This window comes from Hemiscyllium ocellatum, chromosome 35, assembly GCF_020745735.1.
Source record: "Hemiscyllium ocellatum isolate sHemOce1 chromosome 35, sHemOce1.pat.X.cur, whole genome shotgun sequence".
In the NCBI taxonomy this organism is placed as follows: Eukaryota; Metazoa; Chordata; class Chondrichthyes; order Orectolobiformes; family Hemiscylliidae; genus Hemiscyllium; species Hemiscyllium ocellatum.
Window position 1 is genome coordinate 13,023,161 of NC_083435.1, and position 22,125 is coordinate 13,045,285.

Below are 22,125 nucleotides of genomic sequence, written 5' to 3' on the forward strand. Positions count from 1 at the left end.
GACAAAGAAGATGTGATTCACTGTTACCTACCATCAGTGAAGATCAGGATGGCGTGTCGGACATCCCTCCATTCTACCTGGTGGTTCTTCATTGCTGCCTTCTGCAGAACCATCATTTCAAGAACTGTTTTCAAAGCTCCGGTCATGTTTGTTCCCGCATTGCTGTACTTTGTGACGTCTAAGATCGAGAAGGTTAATCAGACGATGGGTTTCCAGGCAGATCCTGAGGCTTCTGATATGAGACTGAACATCAAAGCCAGGCCCAAGCTCCCAGGTGAGAAACTCAACACTGGCAAAGGCGTCCCCTTAAAGATGTGACCTCAAATCAGGGAGCCAGAACAAGAGGGCAAAGTCTTCATATTAGAATTGGGTCAATGTGGTAGTGTGGCTGAGTGGCCCAGGGCACTGGATTAAAGCTCCAGCCTCTGAGGACCTGTGAGTTTATACTCCATTGCCACTGAAGCTGTATTTTTGTCATCTTCAGCATGCAGCTTTGATTGGACAAGTGAGATGTTAGTGTGAGCAATTTTAGTTGCTGATGGTGGTGAAATGGTAATGTCAATGGACTAACCCAGGGTAATCTAGAGGCTTTAGCCCTCACAGGTCTATAGCCCTACCACAGCAAGCTGGGGGAAATTTGAATTGAAGCAATAAATCTGGAATGTGAAGATACTCTATCACTAGAGGGCTGATGATGACCATTACAACTTGGTATGGCAACTGCTCTACCCAGGATGGTAAGTGACTACAGAGAGTTGTGAACACAGTCCCGACCAACATGCAAGTCAACGTTCCATCCATTCACTCCATGTGTACTTCTCGCTGCCCTGGAAAGGCAGTCAACATAATCACAGACCCCTCCCAGCCCAGTTATAATCTCTTCCAACTCCTGTCAGGCAGAAGATACAAAAGCTTAAACATACAAGCCAACAGCTTCAATAACAGGTTCTTCCCCACTGTTATCAGGCTTCTGATTGGATATCTCAAACTTTAAATTTAAAATTCACCTTGCTGTTTGTGCACCTTCTCTGTAGCTGTAACATTGTGTTCCTCATTCTGCTCTATTACCCTAATGCACTTTGTATGGTGTTATCTGCCTGTACATAATGAAAGCTTTCACTGTACCTAGATACAAATGACAATAACAAATCAAATCTAGTGGTATTATCACTAGACTATTAATCCAGAAACTCAGTTAATGATCTGGAAATCTGGGTTCAAATCCCATCATGGCAGATGATGTTTTTTTTAATTGAATTCAATAAAAACAATAGAATTAAGAATCTATTAATGGCCATGAAACCATTGTTGATTGTCAGGAAAAACCCATCTGGGTCACTATGTCCTTCAGGGAAGGAAACGGCCATCCTCACTTGGTCTGACTACACATGATTCCAGATCCACAGCAACGTGGTTGACTCTCACCTGACCCATAAAATGACCCAGCAAACCACTCAGTTCAAAGATGGCTAGGAATGGGCAGTAAATGCTGACCAGCCAGCAATGCCCGTGTCCCTCGAGAGAATAAAAAAAATTAATGGCCATACCATTCCGTCCAGTTCACAAATGCTACTATTGGCAAGGAGATCAGCTATCCTTACATGGTCTGACCTAGCTAGATTCCAGACCCACAGTAATGTGGAGGAGATTTAACTTCACCTTAAAGTGGCAAAGCAAACCATTTAGTTTGAGGGTCATTAGGAATTGGCAGCAATTGCAGCCTTACAATGAGACCTAAAATTATTTTTTCATAAAATAAACAGAATTGAGTTGATGTCACTTCCTAACACAAAGGGTCATGAGGCTGAGGGTCAAGTGGAAAAGTCAAAATTGCTGATAATGACTTTTTTTTTGCGTATGAAGTGATACGGAAACATGGACCGCCATACTCAATGTCTGGAGTGACATTAGCTCAAGGCATTAATTGCCTCCACTATCTCTATATTGAAGAATGGCTTCATTGGGAAAAAAATATGGGGCTCAATCAATGTCTCAAAAGAGAGTAGCAAGACTTGAAAGGAAAGAGGAACAAAAAAAAGTTTTAAAAATTATGAAAGGCAAGTAATTTTCATGATAATATCTCATCTCAATAACAACTTGTTTTCATATAGCACCTTTAACATAGTGCTCAAAGCATCTCACAGAAGTGTTATCAGGCAGAATATGACACTGAACCACTTCATGAGAAATTAGATCAGAAGAAAATAATTTGGCCAATCAAGGAATTTTTTTTTAAAGGAATGTTAGACAAGGAGTTCAAGGGATTGAGTTAGAACGCTGAAAACGCAATGGTGGAGCAACTAAAAGTGAGAGAAAAGGCAAGAGGCCAGTATTGGAGGAGTACACAGCTATCTCAGAGGGTTCCAGGGGCCAGCAGATGAAATAGAAAGGGTCAAGACCAGGGAAGGAATTAAAAACAAGTTGAGAACCTTCACTACTGATGTCGGGGATAAGTGATGGGAGGCAATCACTTACCTTCATATTTAAGAATAGGCAGTACTTGGAGAACAGAATCAGAGTCGCTCACATCATCATGAGCAATATTGATCTCCACATGTGTCCGAGAGCCAAACATCACCAGTCCATAACTGACCCCAACTTCAAACTGTTTGATCTGAGGGAGGACAGGAAGTAGATTTCCTGAAAGGTCAATTCACTGTAAACTTCTTGAGAACTAACAACAATCCAAGAGGAAGGAGAATTGGCCACTCAGCCCATCAATTGGTTCTGTGCCATCCATCCAACTGAGAGGTGAGTTGAACCCCATAATGTAGGCTGGCCCTCACAAGTCTGCGGTACTGATGGAGTGCCACACTGACAGAGGTGTTGCCATTTAGATGAAATGTTAAGCCGGGGGCGTGTATCTATTGGACATTAAAGATCCCAGGGTGGTATTTTGGAGAAGAATGAGGGAAGTTGCTCCCCCTGACCAGACCCAATATCTATCCCCCAGTCAACTGCATAAGAACAAGTTAAAATGGACTGGTCCATTTTCTTGTTGTGTATGGGATCCTGAAACTGGGCACCCGGGTTTTTGGTCCCATCAACAAAGCAAACCTTGAAGGTCAGTCCGTAACTCCCTTCCTAACTGCTACCTTCCTGAATTGGAGCAGCATGGTTCTACAGAGTTTTGCAGCTAACCTAAAGGCAGAGAGACTTCACTTAATGTTTGCCACTCACCCACAGGAGGTTTGCCATTCATTCCACAACTGAGAAAGAACTGTGTTTGAGTCCTCGCTTTGGCTCAAGTGGTTGCAATCTCATCTCAGAGTCTGAAGATCATGGCTTCATAAGCCCAGAGTCTAAAATGCTAAAGTGAGGGCTAATGTCGTTGGGGCACTGCTGAGGGCACTGTCTTTTAGGTACAATGTTTGTCTCTCAACAGATTTCAAAGATCTCACTGCACCATTTCAAGGAAGAGGAATCTCCCCAGTATCCCAGCCAATGATTATTCCTACATCACAAATCAACAGATTCTCTGGCTGTCATTTAGAGTCATAGAGATGTACAGCATGGAAACAGACCCTTTGGTCCAACTCGTCCATGCCAACCAGACATCCCAACCCAATCTAGTCCACTTGCCAGCACCCAGCTCATATCCCTCCAAACCCTTCCTATTCATATACCTATCCAAATGCCTCTTAAATATTGCAATTGTACCAGCCTCCAACACTTCCTCTGGCAGCACATTCCATACACGTACCACCCTCTGCGTGCTAAAGTTTCCCCTTAGGTCTCTTTTATATCTTTCGCCTCTCACTTAAACCTATGCCCTCTAGTTCTGAACTCCCAAACCCCAGGGAAAAGACTTTGTCCAGTTATCCTATCCATGCCCCTCATCATTTTGTAAACCTCTATAAGGTCACCCCTCAGCCTCCGATGGTCCACGGAAAATTAGGGTGGCATGGTGGCTCAGTGGTTAGCACTGCTACCTTACAGCACAAAGTTCCTAGGTTCGATTCCAGCCTCAGGTGACTGTCTGTGTGGAGTTTGCACATTCTCGCTGTGTCTGCGTGGGTTTCCTCCGGGGTGCTCCGGTTTCCTCCCACAGTCCAAAGATGTGCGGGCCAGGTGAATTGGCTGTGCTAAATTGCCCATAGTGTTAGGTCCATTAGTCGGAGGGAAATGGGCCTGGGTGGGTTACTCTTCAGAGGGTCAGTGTGGACTGGTTGGGCTGAAGGGCCTGTTTCCACGCTGTAGGGAATCTAATCTAAAACAGCCCCAGCCTGTTCAGCCTCTCCCTGTAGCTCAGATCCTCTAACCCTGGCAACATCCTTGTAAATCTTTTCTGAACCCTTTCAAGTTTCACAACATCATTCCAATAGGAAGGAGACCAGAATTGCATGCAATATTCCAACAGTGGCCTCATCAATGCCCTGTACAGCTGCAACATGACCTCCCAACTCCTATACTCAATACTCTGACCAATAAAGGAAAACATACTAAACGCCGCCTTCACTATCCTATCTACCTGCGATTCCACTTTCAAGGAGCTATGAACCTGCACTCCAAGGTCTCTTTGTTCAGCAACACTCCCTCGGACCTTACCATTAATTGTATAAGTCCTGCTAAGATTTGCTTTCCCAAAATGCAGCACCTCACATTTATCTGAATTAAACTCTATCTGCCACTTCTCTGCCCATTGGCCCATCTGGTCCAGATCCTGTTGTAATCTGAGGTAACCCTCTTCACTGTCCACTACACTTCCAATTTTGGTATCATCTGCAAAGTTACTAACTGTACCTCTTATGCTCGCATCCAAATCATTTATGTAAATGACAAAAACTAGAGGACCCAGCACTGATCCTTGTGGCACTTCACTGATCACAGGCCTCCAGTCTGAAAAACAAACCTCCACCACCACCTTCTGTCTTCTACCTTTGAGCCAGTTCTGCATCCAAATGGCTAGTTCTCCCTGTATTCCATGAGATCTAATCTTGCTAATCAGTCTCCCATGGGGAACCTTGTCAAACGCCTTACTGAAGTCCAGATAGATCACATCTACTGCTCTGCCCTCATCAATCTTCTTTGTTACTTCTTCAAAAAAACTGAATCAAGTTTGTGAGACATGATTTCCCACGCACGAAGCCATGTTGACTATCCCGAATCAGTCCTTGCCTTTCCAAATACATGTACATCCTATCCCCAGGATTCCCTCCAACAACCTGCCCACCACTGAGGTCAGGCTCACCGGTCTATAGTTCCCTGGCTTGTCTTTACCATCCTTCTTAAACAATGGCACCACATTTGCCAACCTTCAGTGTTCCGGCACCTCACCTGTGACTATCGATGATACAAATATCTCAGCAGGAGGCCCAGCAATCACTTCTCTAGCTTCCCACAGAGTTCTTAGGTACACCTGATCAGGTCCTGGGGATTTAGCCACTTTTAACATTTTCAAGTCATCCAGCACCCCCTCCTCTGTAATCTGGACATTTTGCAAGATGTCACCATCTATTTCCCTTCAGACTATATCTTCCATATCCTTTTCCACAGTAAATACTGATGCAAGATATTCATTTGCAGTTTGTGAGTATTTACTGAACGCAAATTGAGTTTCTGCATTTGCAACAATTAGCACCACTTCATTGGCTAAAAAGCATTTTTGGCTGGCCTGTAGAAAGGAAACTCTTTCGCTATCACAGGCACACATGAGTTAGAGCCCAGAACTTGTTATTTCACTTTCTTAGAGTACTGGTTGTTGGCAAGACCTCCATTTATCACCTACCCCTAACTGTCCTGAAGGTCATAATGCAGCGGTGCCAGTGTTGGACTGGGTTAGATAAAGGCAGAGGTCACATGACACCAGGTTATAGACCAACAGATTTATTTGAAATCACAAACTTTCGGATCAATCCCAGTAGAGAGAAGTGTGCAGGCACAGAATTTATAGGTGGAGAGATCATTGCAAGGTAATTCCAGGTAATTAAGTGTCAAAAGATACTACAAATGGTGTGAGTGGATCACTGAGAGGCTAAATAACAAGTCTTTGCAGGTGATCAAAAGTGTCAGATGGTGTAAGTAAAGTGTCAACAACTGTGTAGCAAGTGAAGGCAGAGAGATAATTACAAAAAAATCAAAAAGAAGATGTTGCTGGAGACAAACGAAATGGCTGGATTAACATGATAGGTATAAAAGTCTCATGATAAGGGTTTGTCTCTAGCACCATCTTAATTTTATTTTTTTGTGATTATCTCTCTGCCTGAATTAACTGGATCATAACTCATCTATCCAGTCCCATCAGGATTGTATATTTATCTATGATTCCCCCAACGCTGTCCCCATTCTTCTAAATTCCTGTAGATGGTACACTCTGCCGCCACAAGGCATTGGTGGCAGAGGAAGTGAAAGTTGAAGGTGATGGATGTGGTGCTATTTAAGTCGGCTGCTTTGTCGTGGTTGGTGTCAAGCTTCTCTTGAGTGTTGCTGGAACTGCACTCATCCAGGCAAGTGGGGTGTATTCCATCACACTTGTGCCTTATAGATGGTGGGCAGGCTGCTGTTGGGTGCCATTGAGAGGGTGGCACAGTACCATTGCAGGAAGGGACTGCTTTGAACCAGATATCACATTGAGTCACACTTACCATGGTGACAAATTGGGTCACAGCAGCAACGGAGTTCTGAAAATCCTCTTTTGTAATGCTTCCAGAAACATCAAGCAGAATGTAAATATGAAGCTTCTGATTTTGCCCCAGTATGAGTTTCCTGCCGTGGCTGTCTGAGAAAAACCAGAAATGCTTATCAGATATTATTAGATATTTACAATTAGACATAGATTTCTTGATAGAACAAAATCCATTCATACATATAGGTAGACTGGTAGATATGTCACACCAGCAGAACCTGCTTATCGGGTTAATTTGACTTTCGAGATTTGTCAAGGGTGATCATTTAATGAAAAACAATCTTGCAATTTCTAAGGAGTACTAGTCCCTCAGTATCTAGCTCATTCCTATTCTATTCCACAGTTTTCCGGCTCACCCACTCTCTTCCGATCTTCTCCTATGCCATTCTGTCCACAACCTTTTCAGTCAGCTATACCTCAGTTGGTACCTCTCCTGCCTCTTGGTGGATTCAACTCCCTCCCTCCCATTCTTGAGCACAAAGGTCCAAACTGACAAATATGAGAATTAGGAGCAAGAATAGGCTATTCAGCCCCTCGAGCTTGCTTCGCCTTTCAATAAGATCATCTTCAACTTCTCTTTCCTCCCTGTCCCCATAACCCTTTACCCACCTCATGTGAATCAGCTAACTCTGCCTTGAATTGATTCAATGAGCCACCACCCACTGCTTAGTAGGGCAGAAACTTCCAAAGGCCACTGAGTCCCTGAGCAGAGAAGTTCCTCCACATCTCCAAGGAGATGCCTCATACTAGACTCCCCCACAGAGGGAAAACAAATCTAACCAGCATCTTCCCTATCAAGCTGCCTCAGAATCCCAAATGTTTTAGTAAGATCACCTCTCATTTTTCTAAACTCCAATGAATATAGCCAACCTGCTCAATCTTTCTTGATAAGCCAAACCCCTTATCCCAGGATCAGCTGAGTGAATCTTCCCTGAACTGCTTCCAATGCAAAAATATCCCACCTTAAATAAAACTCCGCACAATATCCCAGGTATGGTCTCAAGAAAACCCTTCACATTTGTAGCAAGACTTCCCAACTTATTCCCCATCCTGCTTGTGATGAAGGCCAAAATTCTGTTTAGTGCCTCAGTTACTTGCTACACCTCAATGTCGATTTGCTGTGATTTATGCATAAGATCCCCGATCCAGACAGTGCACAACTCAAGGTATGTTACAGGGTCAGCAGTATTGCCCTTTGGGCGAGACACTAAATCTAGCACTGGCTTTCCCTCCAAGATGTGACAATTTTCTGAAGAAGAGCAGGTGAACTATATCTGGTCAAAACTTATCCTCCGCGAATATCACAGAAAGAAGAAGCAAATTGTCTGGTCATCATCTCATTGCTGTTGGTGGGAGATTGCAAATTGACTATTGCATATCCTATATCACAACAGTGACTACATTCTTAAGAATACTTTGTTGGTATAAATCATATTGAAATCTGTAGCCATGACAAGCTTAATGTAAAATCTAGCCATTCATTTCCCCTCTCCTATCTGTATCACTATTCTAAGCTAACTATTGGTTAAAGTCCTACAAACATAACTAAATAATACATACAATCTTATAAATATGCCTACTTTGAAAATGTTCACTCACAGATATAGGCATCTCTGGCTAGGCTAACATGTATTGCCCACCCTTAATTGCCCTGAGGGCAGTTGAGAGTCAACTGCATTGCTGTGGATCTGGACTCATATGTAGTCCAGACCAGGTAAAGAAGACCGTTTTGTCACCTAAAGAACTTTAGCAAACCATTGTTTTTCTGACAATCGACAATAGTTTCATGGTTACCATTAGACCCTTAATTCTTTATTGAATTCAAACTCCACCATCTGCCATGGTAGAATCTGAACCCACGCCCCCAGAACACTAGTTGAGTTTCTAGATTAATAGTCCAGCAATAATACCATTAAGCCATTGCCTCCCAAAGCCTTGCACAATTAAGAAATGTCTTTAGTTTATTTGCTTGCTAGTCAAACACCAATGTTAGTTAGTTATCTTCATATGGTACTGTCTAGAACTGAACAACTTTCATGACTATGTATGTATTTTTTTTGTGAATGAAGGAAAGTTTTGAAATAAAAAATAGGAAGGAGTGAAGTCAGGTGATGTTGCAGAGGCAGATCTCACCTCTGGATCAAAACTGACACTGAGGTTGTGAACAGACTGGCTTTAGTTTTGCCAGTGATGGGAATTTTGTGGTTCAAAATGCCTTAAGACTGTAGGCAGAAGAACCCCAACACTGGGGAAGAAGCCTCTCCCAGCGAAACTCACAGACTTGCTGCGCCAGCAATAAAATGTCGAGAACCGAGTTGGATCACTTACGATTTTGCTCCTTAGCCTCGGAGTTAATCTTTGACTCACTCAGAAAGCGTGAAAATGAGGCGGAGAAATGAGAAGCCACTTCCTCTGGCAGGTCAAAGGAATATATGTCTGAAACAAGAGAGAGACAGGGAGAGAGAGTCACCATTTGGGGATGTGAGAACAAGAAGAACAGGAGGAAGAGTTCAACAACAACTTCAACAACTTATATAAAAGTGAAATATTGTAGAAGCTAGAGGTCTCAAACAACACACATAGAGTGCTAAAGAACCTCAGCAGATCTGACAAAATCTGTGGAGAGAGAAACAGAGTTCATGCTTGGACTCTGACATGGCCCTTCTTCAGAACTCAGAATGATCTATATTTATGTAGCACCTTTAACAAACTGAAACAACCCAAGGTGATTCACAGAAGCATTCACAGGGGTAAAGTATGAAAATAGGTGCAGGAATAGGCCAGTTAGCCCTTCAAGACTGCACCACCATTCAATATGATCATGACTGATCATGCAATTTCAGAATCCCGCTCCAGCTTTCTCTCCATACCCTTTGATCCCTTTAGCCGCAAGGGCTATGTCCAGTTATTTCTTGAATTGGAACTGGCCCCCAGCAGCCTTCTGTGGTAAAGAATTCTGCAGGTTCACAACTCACTAAGTGAAGACATTTTTCCAGAATGTTTACCCTTTATTCTTGGACTGCGATCCCTAGTTCTGGACTTCCCTGACATCATGAACATCTCCCCACATCCAGCCTGTCCAGTCTGATCAGGATTTTATATATGACTATGAGATCATCCCCCCATTCTTCTAAGTTCCAGTGAGTACAAGCCCAGTCGATACAATCTTCCTTCATACATCAGAGGTTGAATCACATAAGGAAATATGAGTTCTGTACAGAAAAATGCTTGGTAAAGTAGGTAGATTTTAGGTTGGGCCTAAAGGTTAATGGAGAAGACTAGGGGAAGGCTACTCCCAAGGCTGCCTAGGCAGCTTAATATATGGGCACTGATTTTGGAAAAATTTAAATTGGAGATACTAAATAGGAACACAGATATCGCCCTGGGTTGCGGGGTCATAGAGTCATGGAGACATACAGCACGGAAAAAGACTCTTTGGTTCAACTCATCCATGCCAACCAGATATCCTAACTTTATCTAGTCCCATTTGCCAGCACTTGGCCCACATCCCTTTAAACCCTTCTTATTCATGGAGCCATCCAGCTGCCTTTTAAATGCTGTTATTGGTAGCAGCCTCTAGCACTTCCTCTGGCAGCTCCTTTCATACATGCACCACCATTTGGATGAAAAAGTTGCCCCTTAGGTCCTTTTCAAATATTTCCTCTCTCGCCCTAAACCTATGCCTTCCAGTTCTAGGCTCCCCCAAGCCAGGAGATGACCTTGTTTATTTACCCTATCCATACCCCTAGGTATAATTAGTAAGTTTGCAGATTACACCAAAATTGGAGGTGTGGTGGCCAGTGAAGAAGGTTACCTCAGAGTGCAAGGGGATCTTGACCAAATGGGCCAAGGAATGGCAGATGGAGTTTAATTTAAATAAATGTGAGGTGCTGCATTTGGAAAGGCAAATCAGGGCAGGACTGATACACTTCATGGTAAGATCCTGGGGAGTTTGCTGAACAAAAAAACCTTAGAGTGCAAACCTTGAAAGTGGAGTCTCAGGTCAATAGGATAGTGAAGAAGGCATTCCTTCTTGCATTCCTTTATTGGTCAGAGCATTGAGTATAGGAGTTTGGAGGTCATGCTGCAGATGCACAGGACATTGGTTAGGCCACTTTTGGAATCCTGTGTGCAGTTCTGGTCTATCTTCTATAGGACCAATATTGTAAAACTTGAAGGGTTCAGAAAAGATTTATAAAGATGTTGCCAAGATTGGAGGGCTTGAGCTGTAGGGAGAGGCTGGGGCTGTTTTCCCTGGAGCTTCGGAGGCTGAGAGGACCTTGTAGAGGTTTACAAAATCATGAGGGTCTGGAGGAGATTACAGGAATGGGAAGCAGGGAGCAAGGCCATGGATTTGAAAACACTGATTAGGACTTTAAGATCAAGATATTTCTTGACCAGGAGGCAATGTAGGTCACCACTTAGCGAATGAGAGGTGCTTGCTGTTCATTAAGACATGGGCAGAAAGAATTTTGGATGGCCTTAAAGTTTACCAAATATAGGAGGCCACCCAGGAAGTTGTCAGCATAGTTAAGTCTAAATGCAAAGAAGACATGATCATGGCTTATCTGTATCCTCACTCCATTTGTGCGTCTGGATATCTTTAAGCAGCAAACAAAACCATCAAAGTGCACTCTTGAAGGTTCCAGTAGTCCCTCAGCATCCACAGCCTTTCTGGGGATAGAATTTCCAACGTTCACAAGTCTTTATGTGAAGTAATGTTTCTTGACATCACTCCACAATGACCCAGCTCCGACATTTACCTGATGCCTCACTCCAATTTTTCGACCCAAAGAAAATAGCTTCCCAGCGTCTATTCAATTAAGTCACTTATAATGTCTCAAGAACCCCCCCACCCCCCAGGTCAGATTATCCCTCAATTTCTCCAGCCAAAGGGCAGTCAATCTGTGGAATGAATCACCGCGAAAGGCTGTGGAGGCCAAGGCATTGAGAATATTGAATGCAGAGTTCTTGACTTGTAAGGGGATCGAGTGTTATGAGAGAAGGCATGAGAACGAGGTTGAGAAACATATAAGCCATGATCGAATGACACTGCAGACTCGATGGGCCAAATGGCCTCATTCTGCTCCCATATCTTATCTCTCACTTATCTCTCCACCCTTCAGGCTCTCTGCTTGTATTCCTGATGAAGGGCTTTTGCCCAAAACGTCGATTTTACTGCTCCTTGGATGCTGCCCGAATTGCTGTGCTCTTCCAGCACCACTATTCCAGAATCTGGTTTCCAGCATCTGCAGTCATTGTTTTTACCTACCTCTCCTATATCTTACGGTCTTATGGTTTTCAAAATTCATGACAGTATAAGTCTGACCTCAGAATTTAAGCTTCTCTGCCAGGTTGAGGCAGGATGTGGTATTAGGCAGGATCTTTTTTTTAGTTATCAGAGCTCCTGGTTATTTTGATACTATCTTAGCAGTTTGTTCCTTATTAATTTTCAAGCCTTAAAGTCCTCTAAAATTAGAATACCTTTGGCAAATTATCACCAATTGACTTTTTTGTTAGTTATTTTTCCAGAGGAGGTCAGTCTTGCTGGTGAGGCAAGCATTTGTCAGTAAACTCAAATTGCCTTGAACTGAGTGACCTGCTGGGGCTATTTCAGAGTACTGGTCAGTTGCATTACTTGGCACCGACCTAAGGTGAGAGGGAAAAGATTATAAAAGGGATGTAAGGGGCAACTTTTTCATGCAGAGGGTGGTTCCTGTATGGAACGAGCTGCCAGAGGAAGTAGTGGAGGCTGGTACAATTACAACATTTAAAAGGCATCTGTTTGGGTATATGAATGGGAAGGGTTTAGAAGATCTGGGCCAACTGCTGGCAAATAGAACTAGATTAATTTAGGATATTTAGTTGGCATGGACAAGTTGGACTGAAGGCTTTGTTTCCATGCTGTATAGTTCTATGACACTTTGACAGCTTCAAGTCACCTTTACTCAGAACAGCCATCAATTGTACGTTCCTTCTTAACTTGTTAAATTTTACATTTCTTCCCAAAGACTATGGTAGGGATACTGAAGTCAGAGTGCACAACCATCTCCTCAAAAGTGAATGGTGTGGTCTTAGTCTCATTTCAAGTAATGCCCCCTTATTTCCAACTGTTGTGCAGGTGACAATAAAGCGAATTCAATTCCGGTTTCAGGTTTAATGTCTCAGGTGTTCCTGGAAAACCATCTTAAGCTATACCCCTATGCCTCCCATCCAGCTGAGGCCACAGACATACTGAGGACAATTTTTAAGGAGCTTTTGGCATGGCAATCCCAGAGGCCGAAGGGTTTTATACAACTGTGTACTAACCATTGAACACAGTAAGGGGGCAATAAGGATAACATTCGGTCCATGTGACCTGATTCCATTAAAGTTGATCCTACAGTGCACTCACTTATCCACTGTGTTCCCATTGAGAGACCTTAAGATAACGTTTAATCAGAATGTTGGTCACAAAAATCAATTAAATCTAGGTGCTCATTTTCCAACTTCTTACACTCATTTAAATATACGGTCCATTTTATTTTGGATGATATTTCTGCCGTTTCTGTTCACTCACGCTGACACACAGGCTCCGATCCACTCCATTCGCCAGTTTCCAGGCAGATCCTCTCATTTGAACCAATCAGAACAAGATCGTGGAGGCACAGGTATTTGACCTTGTCGTTGAAGCCATAGTTAGTCCCAGATTTCGAGCTTCCTGCTGGAATGCCAGGATTAGGACAAGAGTCCACTGCAAACAGAAAAGGGAGGCATGTAATCAAATACTCACCGCAGAGCAGAAATAAACACTGGACAGCTCCAATAATGATCAGTGAGTTTTCGGATGATACAGGAATTTGTGTGATGGTAAAGTCATCATGAGATTAGCCTGTGGGGACAGGAGGCTATCCAAGTACTGAGCACTGGGCTGACTAGCGGCAAATTAAATTAAATTCACATGCACTTTGGCAGGACAAACAAGAGTAGGAATACATGATGATCAATAGAACCCTGGGAAGTACCAAGAATCAGAGGCACAGGACAGGTAACAGGACAGGTAGAAAATGGTTAAGAAGGCATATAGTATACTTGTCTATATTAGCTGGGGCATAGCATTTTAGAACAGTAAGATGATGTTGCAATTGGTAGTATTGTGTACATTTCTGGAATCAACATTATAGGAGGAGATTTACCAGGACATTGCCTGAGTTAAACTATTTCAGTTACAAAGAGAGATTGGACAGACTGGAGTTGCTTTCCTTGAAGCAGAGGAGACTGAGAGTGGGGGGTGGGGTGCATGATTTCGATGTCGAAAAGTATGAGGGGCATAGGCAGGGGAGACAGGAAGGAACATTTCCCCTGGTGGAGGGATCAAGGATCGGGGCATTGATTTAAAATAAGGAGCAGGAGTTTTAAAGAAGATGTGAGGATATATTTATAAACCCAGAGGATGGTGGGAATCTGGAACTCAGTATCTGTAAGGATGGTAGAGGCAGAAACCCTCATAATATTGAAAAAGCATTTAGATGTGCACTTGCAATGCCAAAGCATTGTGGTGGTGATTGGAGGTGTTCATGTGCAGCTATCACTCTGGCATCATCTAAACCCCGCCCCCCCACCTCCCCAAACCACCCCCACCCAAAAGTGCACAGGAAAGCTCAGTCTGTGAGTTTGGCCTCAGAACTCAGAGCTTACATCCACCCTGGCATATGGCTGTGGTCCCATTCCATCTTCCATTGATCAGGCAGGTTCTGTTCTTTGAGCCCCATAGGCTGTATCCATCATCACACTCGAAGCTGACAGTGTCACCCACGGCATATGACACGCTGATTGGAAAGAATGCTCCTTGTTCAATCGAAGGCGTCGGGCATTTGAATGCTGAAAGAAGAACAGCACGTGAAAAGGATCCACACAGAGCAAGGTGCTCAGGAGCAGGCCACTTGACTGGACAGGTTCCAAACCAACCTCTGCCCACCCACTTTACCCATTTCCTAACCTCCCCTTAAATCAGGCCTTGTTCCCCACCTCAACCACATCACTCAGCTACAAGTCACACTGCTCACTGTGCAATGAAGCTTTCTTCAAACATTTAGAGACCAAGTCTAAGATTTCAAACCAGCGACAGTGTAAGAACAATGATAAACAGGCCATTCTGCTATGACGCACATTTCATCAGCACGAACTGGCTGATTGTGATTGTGGACATTATTTGAATAATGAAGACTTTCTACTGAATGGGTATAGCGATTTTCTATTAGTGATGTTCTACAGCGCGGTCTCCTATGGCGCAAGATTGCAGAGGAACACAACTGTCGCATTATAGCAGAATGACCCGTACTTTTAACAACAGGTGATGTACAATTTGGGCCATGCCTTGCTGGCCTTGTCCTTCTGGATGCTAAATATTACAGGTTTGCAAAGTACTGTTTTATGAGCAGATAGGGGAAGCCCTAAATGAGTGTTTTGCCTCAGTTTTCACTCAGGAAAAGGACCTTGTTGTGAATGAGAACTTTGAGGAGCTGGGATATGGGCTTGAACAGATCAAGATTGATGAAATTGATGTGTTGGAAATTTTGGTGAACATTAAGATAGATAAGTCCCCAGGGCCAGACCAGATTTATCCAAGATTCCTCTGGGAAGCGAGAAAGGAGGTTGCTAAACCACTGGTGAAGATCTTTGTTTTCTCACTCTCCACAGGAGTCATACCGGAGGATTGGTAGGAGGCGAATGTTTTTCCTCTTTTCAAAAAGGGTAATAGGGAAATCCCAGACAATGACAGACCAGTCAGTCTTATGTCTATGGTCAGCAAGGTTCTGGAAAGAATTCTGAGGGATAGGATTTATGACTATTTGGAAAAGCATAGCATGATTAAAGGCAATCAGCATGGCTTTGTGAGGGGCAGGTCATGCCGAACTAATCTTATTGAGTTCTTCGAGGAGGTGACAAGACAGGTTGACAAAGGTCGAGCAGTACATGTGGTGTATATGGATTTCAGCAAGGCATTTGATAAGGTTCCCCATGGTAGGCTCATTCATAAAGTCAGGAGGTATGGGATACAGAGAGATTTGGCTGTTTGAATTCAGAACTGGTTGGCTGACAGAATGCAGAGAGTGGTTGTAGATGGAAAGTATTCTGCCTGGAGGACAGTGTTGAGTGGGGTCCCACAGGGATCTGTTCTTGGGCCTCTACTCTTTGTAGTTTTTATAAATGACAAGGATGAGAAGATTGAGGGATGGGTTAGTAAATTTGCCGATGACACGAAGGTTGGAGGTGCCGTTGATAGTATTGAGAGCTATTTCAGGCTGCAGCGTGACATATAGACAGAATGCAGAGTTGGGCTGAGAAATTGCAGATGGAGTTCAACCTGGATAAATGCAAAGTGATGCATTTTGGAAGGTTGAGCTTGAATGCTGTATATAGGATTAAAGACAGGATTCTTGGCAGTGTGGAGGAATAGAGAGATCTTGGTGTTCAAGTACATAGATCCCTTAAAGTTTTCACTACAGCTCTACAAGTCCCTGGTGAGACCACACTTGGAATACTGCGTCCAGTTCTGGTCGCCCTAGTTTAGGAAAGATACAGAGGCTTTGGAGAGGAGGATTACCAGGATGCTGCCTGGACTGGAGGGCTTCTTTTATGAAGAAAGGTTGACTAAGCTCAGACTTTTCTGTCTGGAGAGAAGGAGGAAGAGAGGTGACCTGATAGAGGTATACAAGGTAATGAGCGGCATGGATAGAGTCAATAGCCAGAGACTTTTCCCCAGGGCAGGACTGACTGGTATGAGGGGTCATAGTTTCAAGATATTAGAAGGAAGGGAAAGAGGAGATGTCAGAGGTAGGTTCTTTACACAGAGAGTTGTGAATGCATGGAATCGTTGCCAGCGGTGGTGGAGGAAGCAGAGTCATTATAGGGACATTTAAGTAACTGCTGGACATGCACATGGATAGCAGTGAGTTGAGGGATGCATAGGTAAGGTTATTTTATTTTACATTAGGATTAATCCTTGGCACAACATCATAGGCCGAAGGGCCTGTTCTGTGCTATACTTTTCTATGCACTATAACTTTAATGAATTGCTGCAGTTTGTGAGGGAGGAATACGGGTCAAAACAATTCTGTCAAGCTTAACTAAAGTAATTATAAAAAGGAATGAAAGGTATCCTTACTGAAACATTCAAGACTCTTAGAAGACTTACAGGTGTATACAGTAAAGTTGATTCCCCTCATGGGAGAATCCAGGACCAGAGGGAATAATCTCAAAATGGGGGTGGGGTGCGGGGGGTCACACACTTAAGATATAGATGCGGAGGAATTCCTTCTCTCCAAGGAGAGTGTATCTATGAAACTCTATATTGTAGAGAGTCCTTGAGGCTGGGTCATTAAGTAAGTTCAAGGCTGAAATCGACAGATTTTTAATCAGTAAGAGAATCGAGGGTTTGGGAAGAAACGTAGGAAAGTGGAGTTGGAATTGTCAGATCAGCTGTGATCTCATTAAATGGCAGCGCAGACTTGATGGGCTGAATGGCCTACCTTTGCTCCTATGTCAGATCGTGTACCTTGCAGCACTGTCATTGCTGTGTGCCCGTGGTGAAGGGATTGAGTATTTAAGTATAAATGGATGCGGTCTATTGGGCTAGTTGTTTTACCTTGGTCGATATCGGGCTTTCTGAGTGATGTTGAAGCTGTACTTATTGAGGCAAGTGGAGAGTATTTCATTACATGACTAATTTAACACTTGTAGATACTGGACAGGTCCAGTGACTTACCCACTGCAGAATTCCTAGCCAGAATAGCACTCATTTATCCCCACTCTTTACTTTCTGACAGTGAACCAATCCTCTATTCACGCTAATACTCTACCCCTAACACCATGCATCCTTATATTATGCAGCAGCCTCATGTGCGGCACCTTGTCAAAGGCCTTTTGAAAATCTAGGTACATCATATCCACTAGGTCCCCATTGTCCACCTTTCTTGAAATGCTCATAGAATTCCAAAAGATTTGTGAAGCATGACCTGCCCTTCATGAACCTTTGCTACATTTGTACAATGGGGCAATTTCTTTCGAGATGCGCGCTATTTCATCATATAATAACACCAGGATGTTGCTAATTGGGGATCCAGCAATGTTTGGGGATGTGGTTAGATTCTCTGTTATTGGGAATGGTCATTGCCTGGAGCATGTGGAGCACAAATGTTACTTACTGTTTATCAGTTCAAGCCTGACTGTTGTGCAGTTAGACACAAGTGGTTTCAGTGTCTGAGGAATCACGAATGATGTTGAACATTGTGCATTCATCAGCAACGCTCCTGCTTTTGATTTTAAATCGAGATAAGAAGGTTCTGAAATATATTAGTCTCCCGTACCTGCGGGGGGTTACGTTCCAAAACCTACCACGGAAGCCTGAAACCTCAGACAGGAGCGAACCCATTAATTTAATGGGAACGTACTGTCCCGGCAACCTCCTGGTCGTTGGTGCTGGAATGTTCCCTATAAGATGCTCGGGCCGTGGTAAACCGCAGGTAAATGAAACCACGGAAAACAATTTCACAGATGGGGGGGTTACCCTGTAATTGAAGCTAGTTAGGTCTAGGATACCACCCTGAGGAAATTCTACAGAGATTTCGAGCTGAGATGACTGACCTCCAACATCAGCAATCTTTCTTTGTGCCAAGTATAACTCCCAATCTACTCCCAATAACATTGGCTTCAATTTGATAAGGCTCTAAGATATCAAACTCAGTCGAGCAGTGCCTTGATATCAAATGCAGCCACCCTCCCCTCATTTAACAGTAGAAAGCAAATATTTCATCTTTTCCATACCATTCTAGGAATGAATGAAGAAAACGCTTAAGATTTTCACCTCTGCATTCTGCCTTTGAAATGATCCGTCCATGGTCATTTCTCATTAAACTCCATTGGCCATTTCTTCTGCAGGTCTGGCTTGGTACTGGATATGCATAAAACCCGAAGGGACAAATGAACCTTAAGATGCTCCCAACTTCCCCACCATTGGACAGTGTGATCCTCCCACCTTTGATTGTGATGTTGGGATTACATGTGATGCCATCATTTTCACTTTCACCTATAATCAGAGAATGTAAATCAGACAGTACATGATGTGAACCCAGAAATTCACAACCGTTAAATCTCAATATCCAGAGTGCTCAATTTCTGAAAAAAGACTTGTACTTATCAGGGTATTTTGCAAGAATTTACAACTTAAGGGGAAGCCCGACAGTTATTTTGCATGAGAACAGTCTGATACTCTGACTGGTGGAGGTGTTGCCATGAATTGTACACCAGTTAATGATAATTGACAGTTAACAGCCAGCTTCTGTAAGCAGGCAGGTTGAATCTGATTGATAAGCTATTGTTCTGAACCAGCGAGTGGACACCATCTGCTTTGTAGAGTTGAAAGAGACATAGTGCATGTAAATGCTCTTTCTAACATGAAATACAAATATGCAAGGTCACATGCAGATACCATAAATGCTCACACAGACAAGCTCACACACACAAACACACACTGACAGAATCACTGACACAATATACTTACATACCTAAACACACATTCTTGCCTCCCAATGGGTAGATGTACCTAAACCTCCATACATTGACACAAGGCTCACATACACCCTCTCACAGCAACACAGGATTGAGGGCTACGAATAATGAATGGGGCAAGTGAGTGAACATGGATTGATTGTAAGAGAAATGGAGTGAGGATGGTGAGTGTTCACAGGGATATTTTGGGAATGATTGTGGACGGTATCTATGGAGAATGGGAGTGTGGAGAGGGTCAACAAAGGGATATGGATCGAAAGGGGGAGGGGAAGGTAAATGGAAGACATGAGGATGGCAAGTGTTTACTAAGGAACATATAGGACATGAGGGTGTAAAATGTTTACTGGTGGATATAGAGTGTGTTCAAGTGAAACGTGTTTACTGAGTGATGTGGAGGGAAGGAGTGAAGGTGGAAGGAGGGAGTCAAGCAAGTAAGGATGTATCCTGAGGGATATGGAGTGAGAGGGTCAGGCTGGAGAGTATGGAGGTGGCAAGGAATATGGAGGGAAGGAAGGTGGTGAATATATACAGAGGACAATGGAAAAAGTGAGGATGAGGAGTCTTTATGGAGAGAACAGGAGTGAATAATGGCAGCGTGTGTATATGGAGGAAGTGACTCTGGTTGGATGTATAGGGCAAGACGTTGATACATTATCAGGAAACAAAGCTCTAATATAAACATTAGGACTTTTGAACAGGCTGGAACTTTACATTCCGGAAGGGAGAAGGCTCAAGGGTTAGAAATCTTTAAAATTAAGAAGGATTTCAAAAGTGCAGATGCAGAGAGGACTTTTCCACTAGTAGGTTAGAGAGCAGAGTTTGGGGACTTCAATATTCACAAATAAATCCAATCAGGAATTCAGGAGAAATCTTTTCTTTCAAAGACTTACAAGAAGGTGGAAGTGTCTCCCACAGGGAGAGGTATATTTTTAAAACTCATCTTAGAATGTGGACATTCTAGCTAAGCTAGCATTTATTGCCCATCCCTATTGCCCAGAGGGAAGTTAAGAGTTAACCATATTGCTGTGGGTCTGGAGTCGCATGAAGGCCACAGCAGATAAGGATGACAGATTTCAGTGGGCGGCACGGTGGCACAGTGGTCAGCACTGCTGCCTCATAGCACCAGAGATCCCGGTTTAATTCCTGACTCAGGCGACTGACTGTGTGGAGTTTGCACATTCTCCCCGTGTCTATGTGGGTTTCCTCCGGCTGCTCTGGTTTTCTCCCACAGTCCAAAGATGTGCAGGTCAGGTGACATGCTAAACTGCCCATAGTGTTAGGTAAAGGGGTAAATGTAGGGGAATGGGTGGGTTGTGGGTCGGTGTGGATTTGTTGGGCCGAAGGGCCTGTGTCCACACTGTAAGTAATCTAATTTCCTTCCCTAAAGGACATTAGTGTACCAGAATCAACAATGGTCATCATTAGACTTTTAATTCCAGGTTTATTGTTGAATTCAGTCTCCACTATCTACCATGGTGGTGTTTGAACCCAGATCACTAACTGAGTTTCTGGATTAATACTCTAGTGATGATACAACAAGGTCATTGCCTACCCTCACAGTCAAATAGAATCGATAGAAAGGGAAGCTGGATTAAAACACAAGGGAAGGATTAAGGGGGTGTAGTGTTGTGCTAATAACCTGACCCACTGCTTGAAAAACTAAGTCATTTTGCCTGATATGAGGGAGTTTTAATAATGGCGCAACAGGCATCTTTCAACCCAGCACGCACACAAAGCTCAGAAACATAACAGGCCTGTCCAGCCTGGATGTAGCTGATAAACAAATGGTTGCCTTTCTGATATTTTAATTTGAGGGTTCACTTACCGCTCACAAGAAAAATGAAGAGATTCAAGGCAGCAATCCTGACCAGTCCCATTTCTAACCTCGCCGGTGGATAATGCTGCACTCAATGGGACATAGACTGTGTTCTCAATGCTGATTAAACAATAACTTCTCAGCAATGGCAGTGTAAACACGGACAACCTGATCAATGAAGTTATTTAATAGATAACATCGTTGCCATCGCTAACATCGCCCCAGATGTCAATCAGACCTCTTGTTTGGCCAGTTGTTCTGCATTAATCTCCCTGCAAATACCACATGTTAAGTAAATAGAGGTTATTGTGGTCTGGGTCCTATATTGCTACCTGATCACACACAGCCTGAGAATGTTGCAGAATCATATATCTCTGTCCTGCTGTCTATGCCTTGCTCTATCTATGAGTGCATCAATATCTGTCAGCTTTGAATTTCATTGTCTGTTTATGTTGAGTAAAAGAGGCTTCAGTTATGCCGATGATGCTGGGCACAGACCTGGCTTTTGTGGCTTTGTACCATATTTGGCATGGATTTGTAGCAAATGGGTTTTGGTGTATGTTGGTACAAGTTGGTTCATCTTTCATGGGTGATGGCCTCACCAATTGGAGTCAAACAGCTTATGGTACGATTTGCCTGTATAGCACACAAAACAACATTTTTCACAGCATCTCAGTACATGTGATAACAATAAATCAATCAATGTACTTGGTTTAAAATTTAAACAAAGTCTGGCAGTTAACTCTTAAGTATCTTTACCTGGTGTAATCACCATGGCAATGCCTCTACCAATCAAGATTCCACAAGATCCACCTCAGCAGAAGGCTCCAATGTGCAATTCTCATTGTTAGGAGAGGTGGGGATGATGCTGGGAATGGACAGGATTATTCATTCTGAACTGGAAAATTCAACACAGAGTCTAATTGACAGTAAACATTGGGATGTAGGCAGCCACAGGAGCTGGACCGTATTGGGCATTGTTGTCTTGAGTCAGTTTCATTCCAGCATCAGTGCTCATGGACTACTGCACTGTCAGAGGTGCATTCTTCAGATGACACGGACTCACCCTCCCAGGTGGATATTAGAAACCCCACAGTCACTGTTCAGATAAACAGGTTAGTTCTCCAGAGTTTCC

At 43.3% G+C, this 22,125-nt stretch overlaps 1 protein-coding gene across 1 annotated transcript in view; it reads right to left on the reverse strand.

Moving 5' to 3' along the window:
- Positions 1-21,051, reverse strand: part of LOC132832721 (complement factor B-like) — a 42,317-nt gene extending 21,266 nt beyond the window's left edge. The window contains exons 1-8 of the mRNA XM_060850831.1: positions 21,000-21,051; positions 18,471-18,692; positions 14,303-14,485; positions 13,185-13,358; positions 8,954-9,061; positions 6,585-6,718; positions 2,476-2,614; positions 32-178 (exon numbers count right to left, since the gene is read on the reverse strand). Of these exons, the coding sequence (XP_060706814.1) occupies positions 32-178; positions 2,476-2,614; positions 6,585-6,718; positions 8,954-9,061; positions 13,185-13,358; positions 14,303-14,485; positions 18,471-18,692; positions 21,000-21,051 (1,159 nt within the window). The remainder of the gene's footprint in view (positions 1-31; positions 179-2,475; positions 2,615-6,584; positions 6,719-8,953; positions 9,062-13,184; positions 13,359-14,302; positions 14,486-18,470; positions 18,693-20,999) is intronic.
- Positions 21,052-22,125: the final 1,074 nt, after the last annotated feature.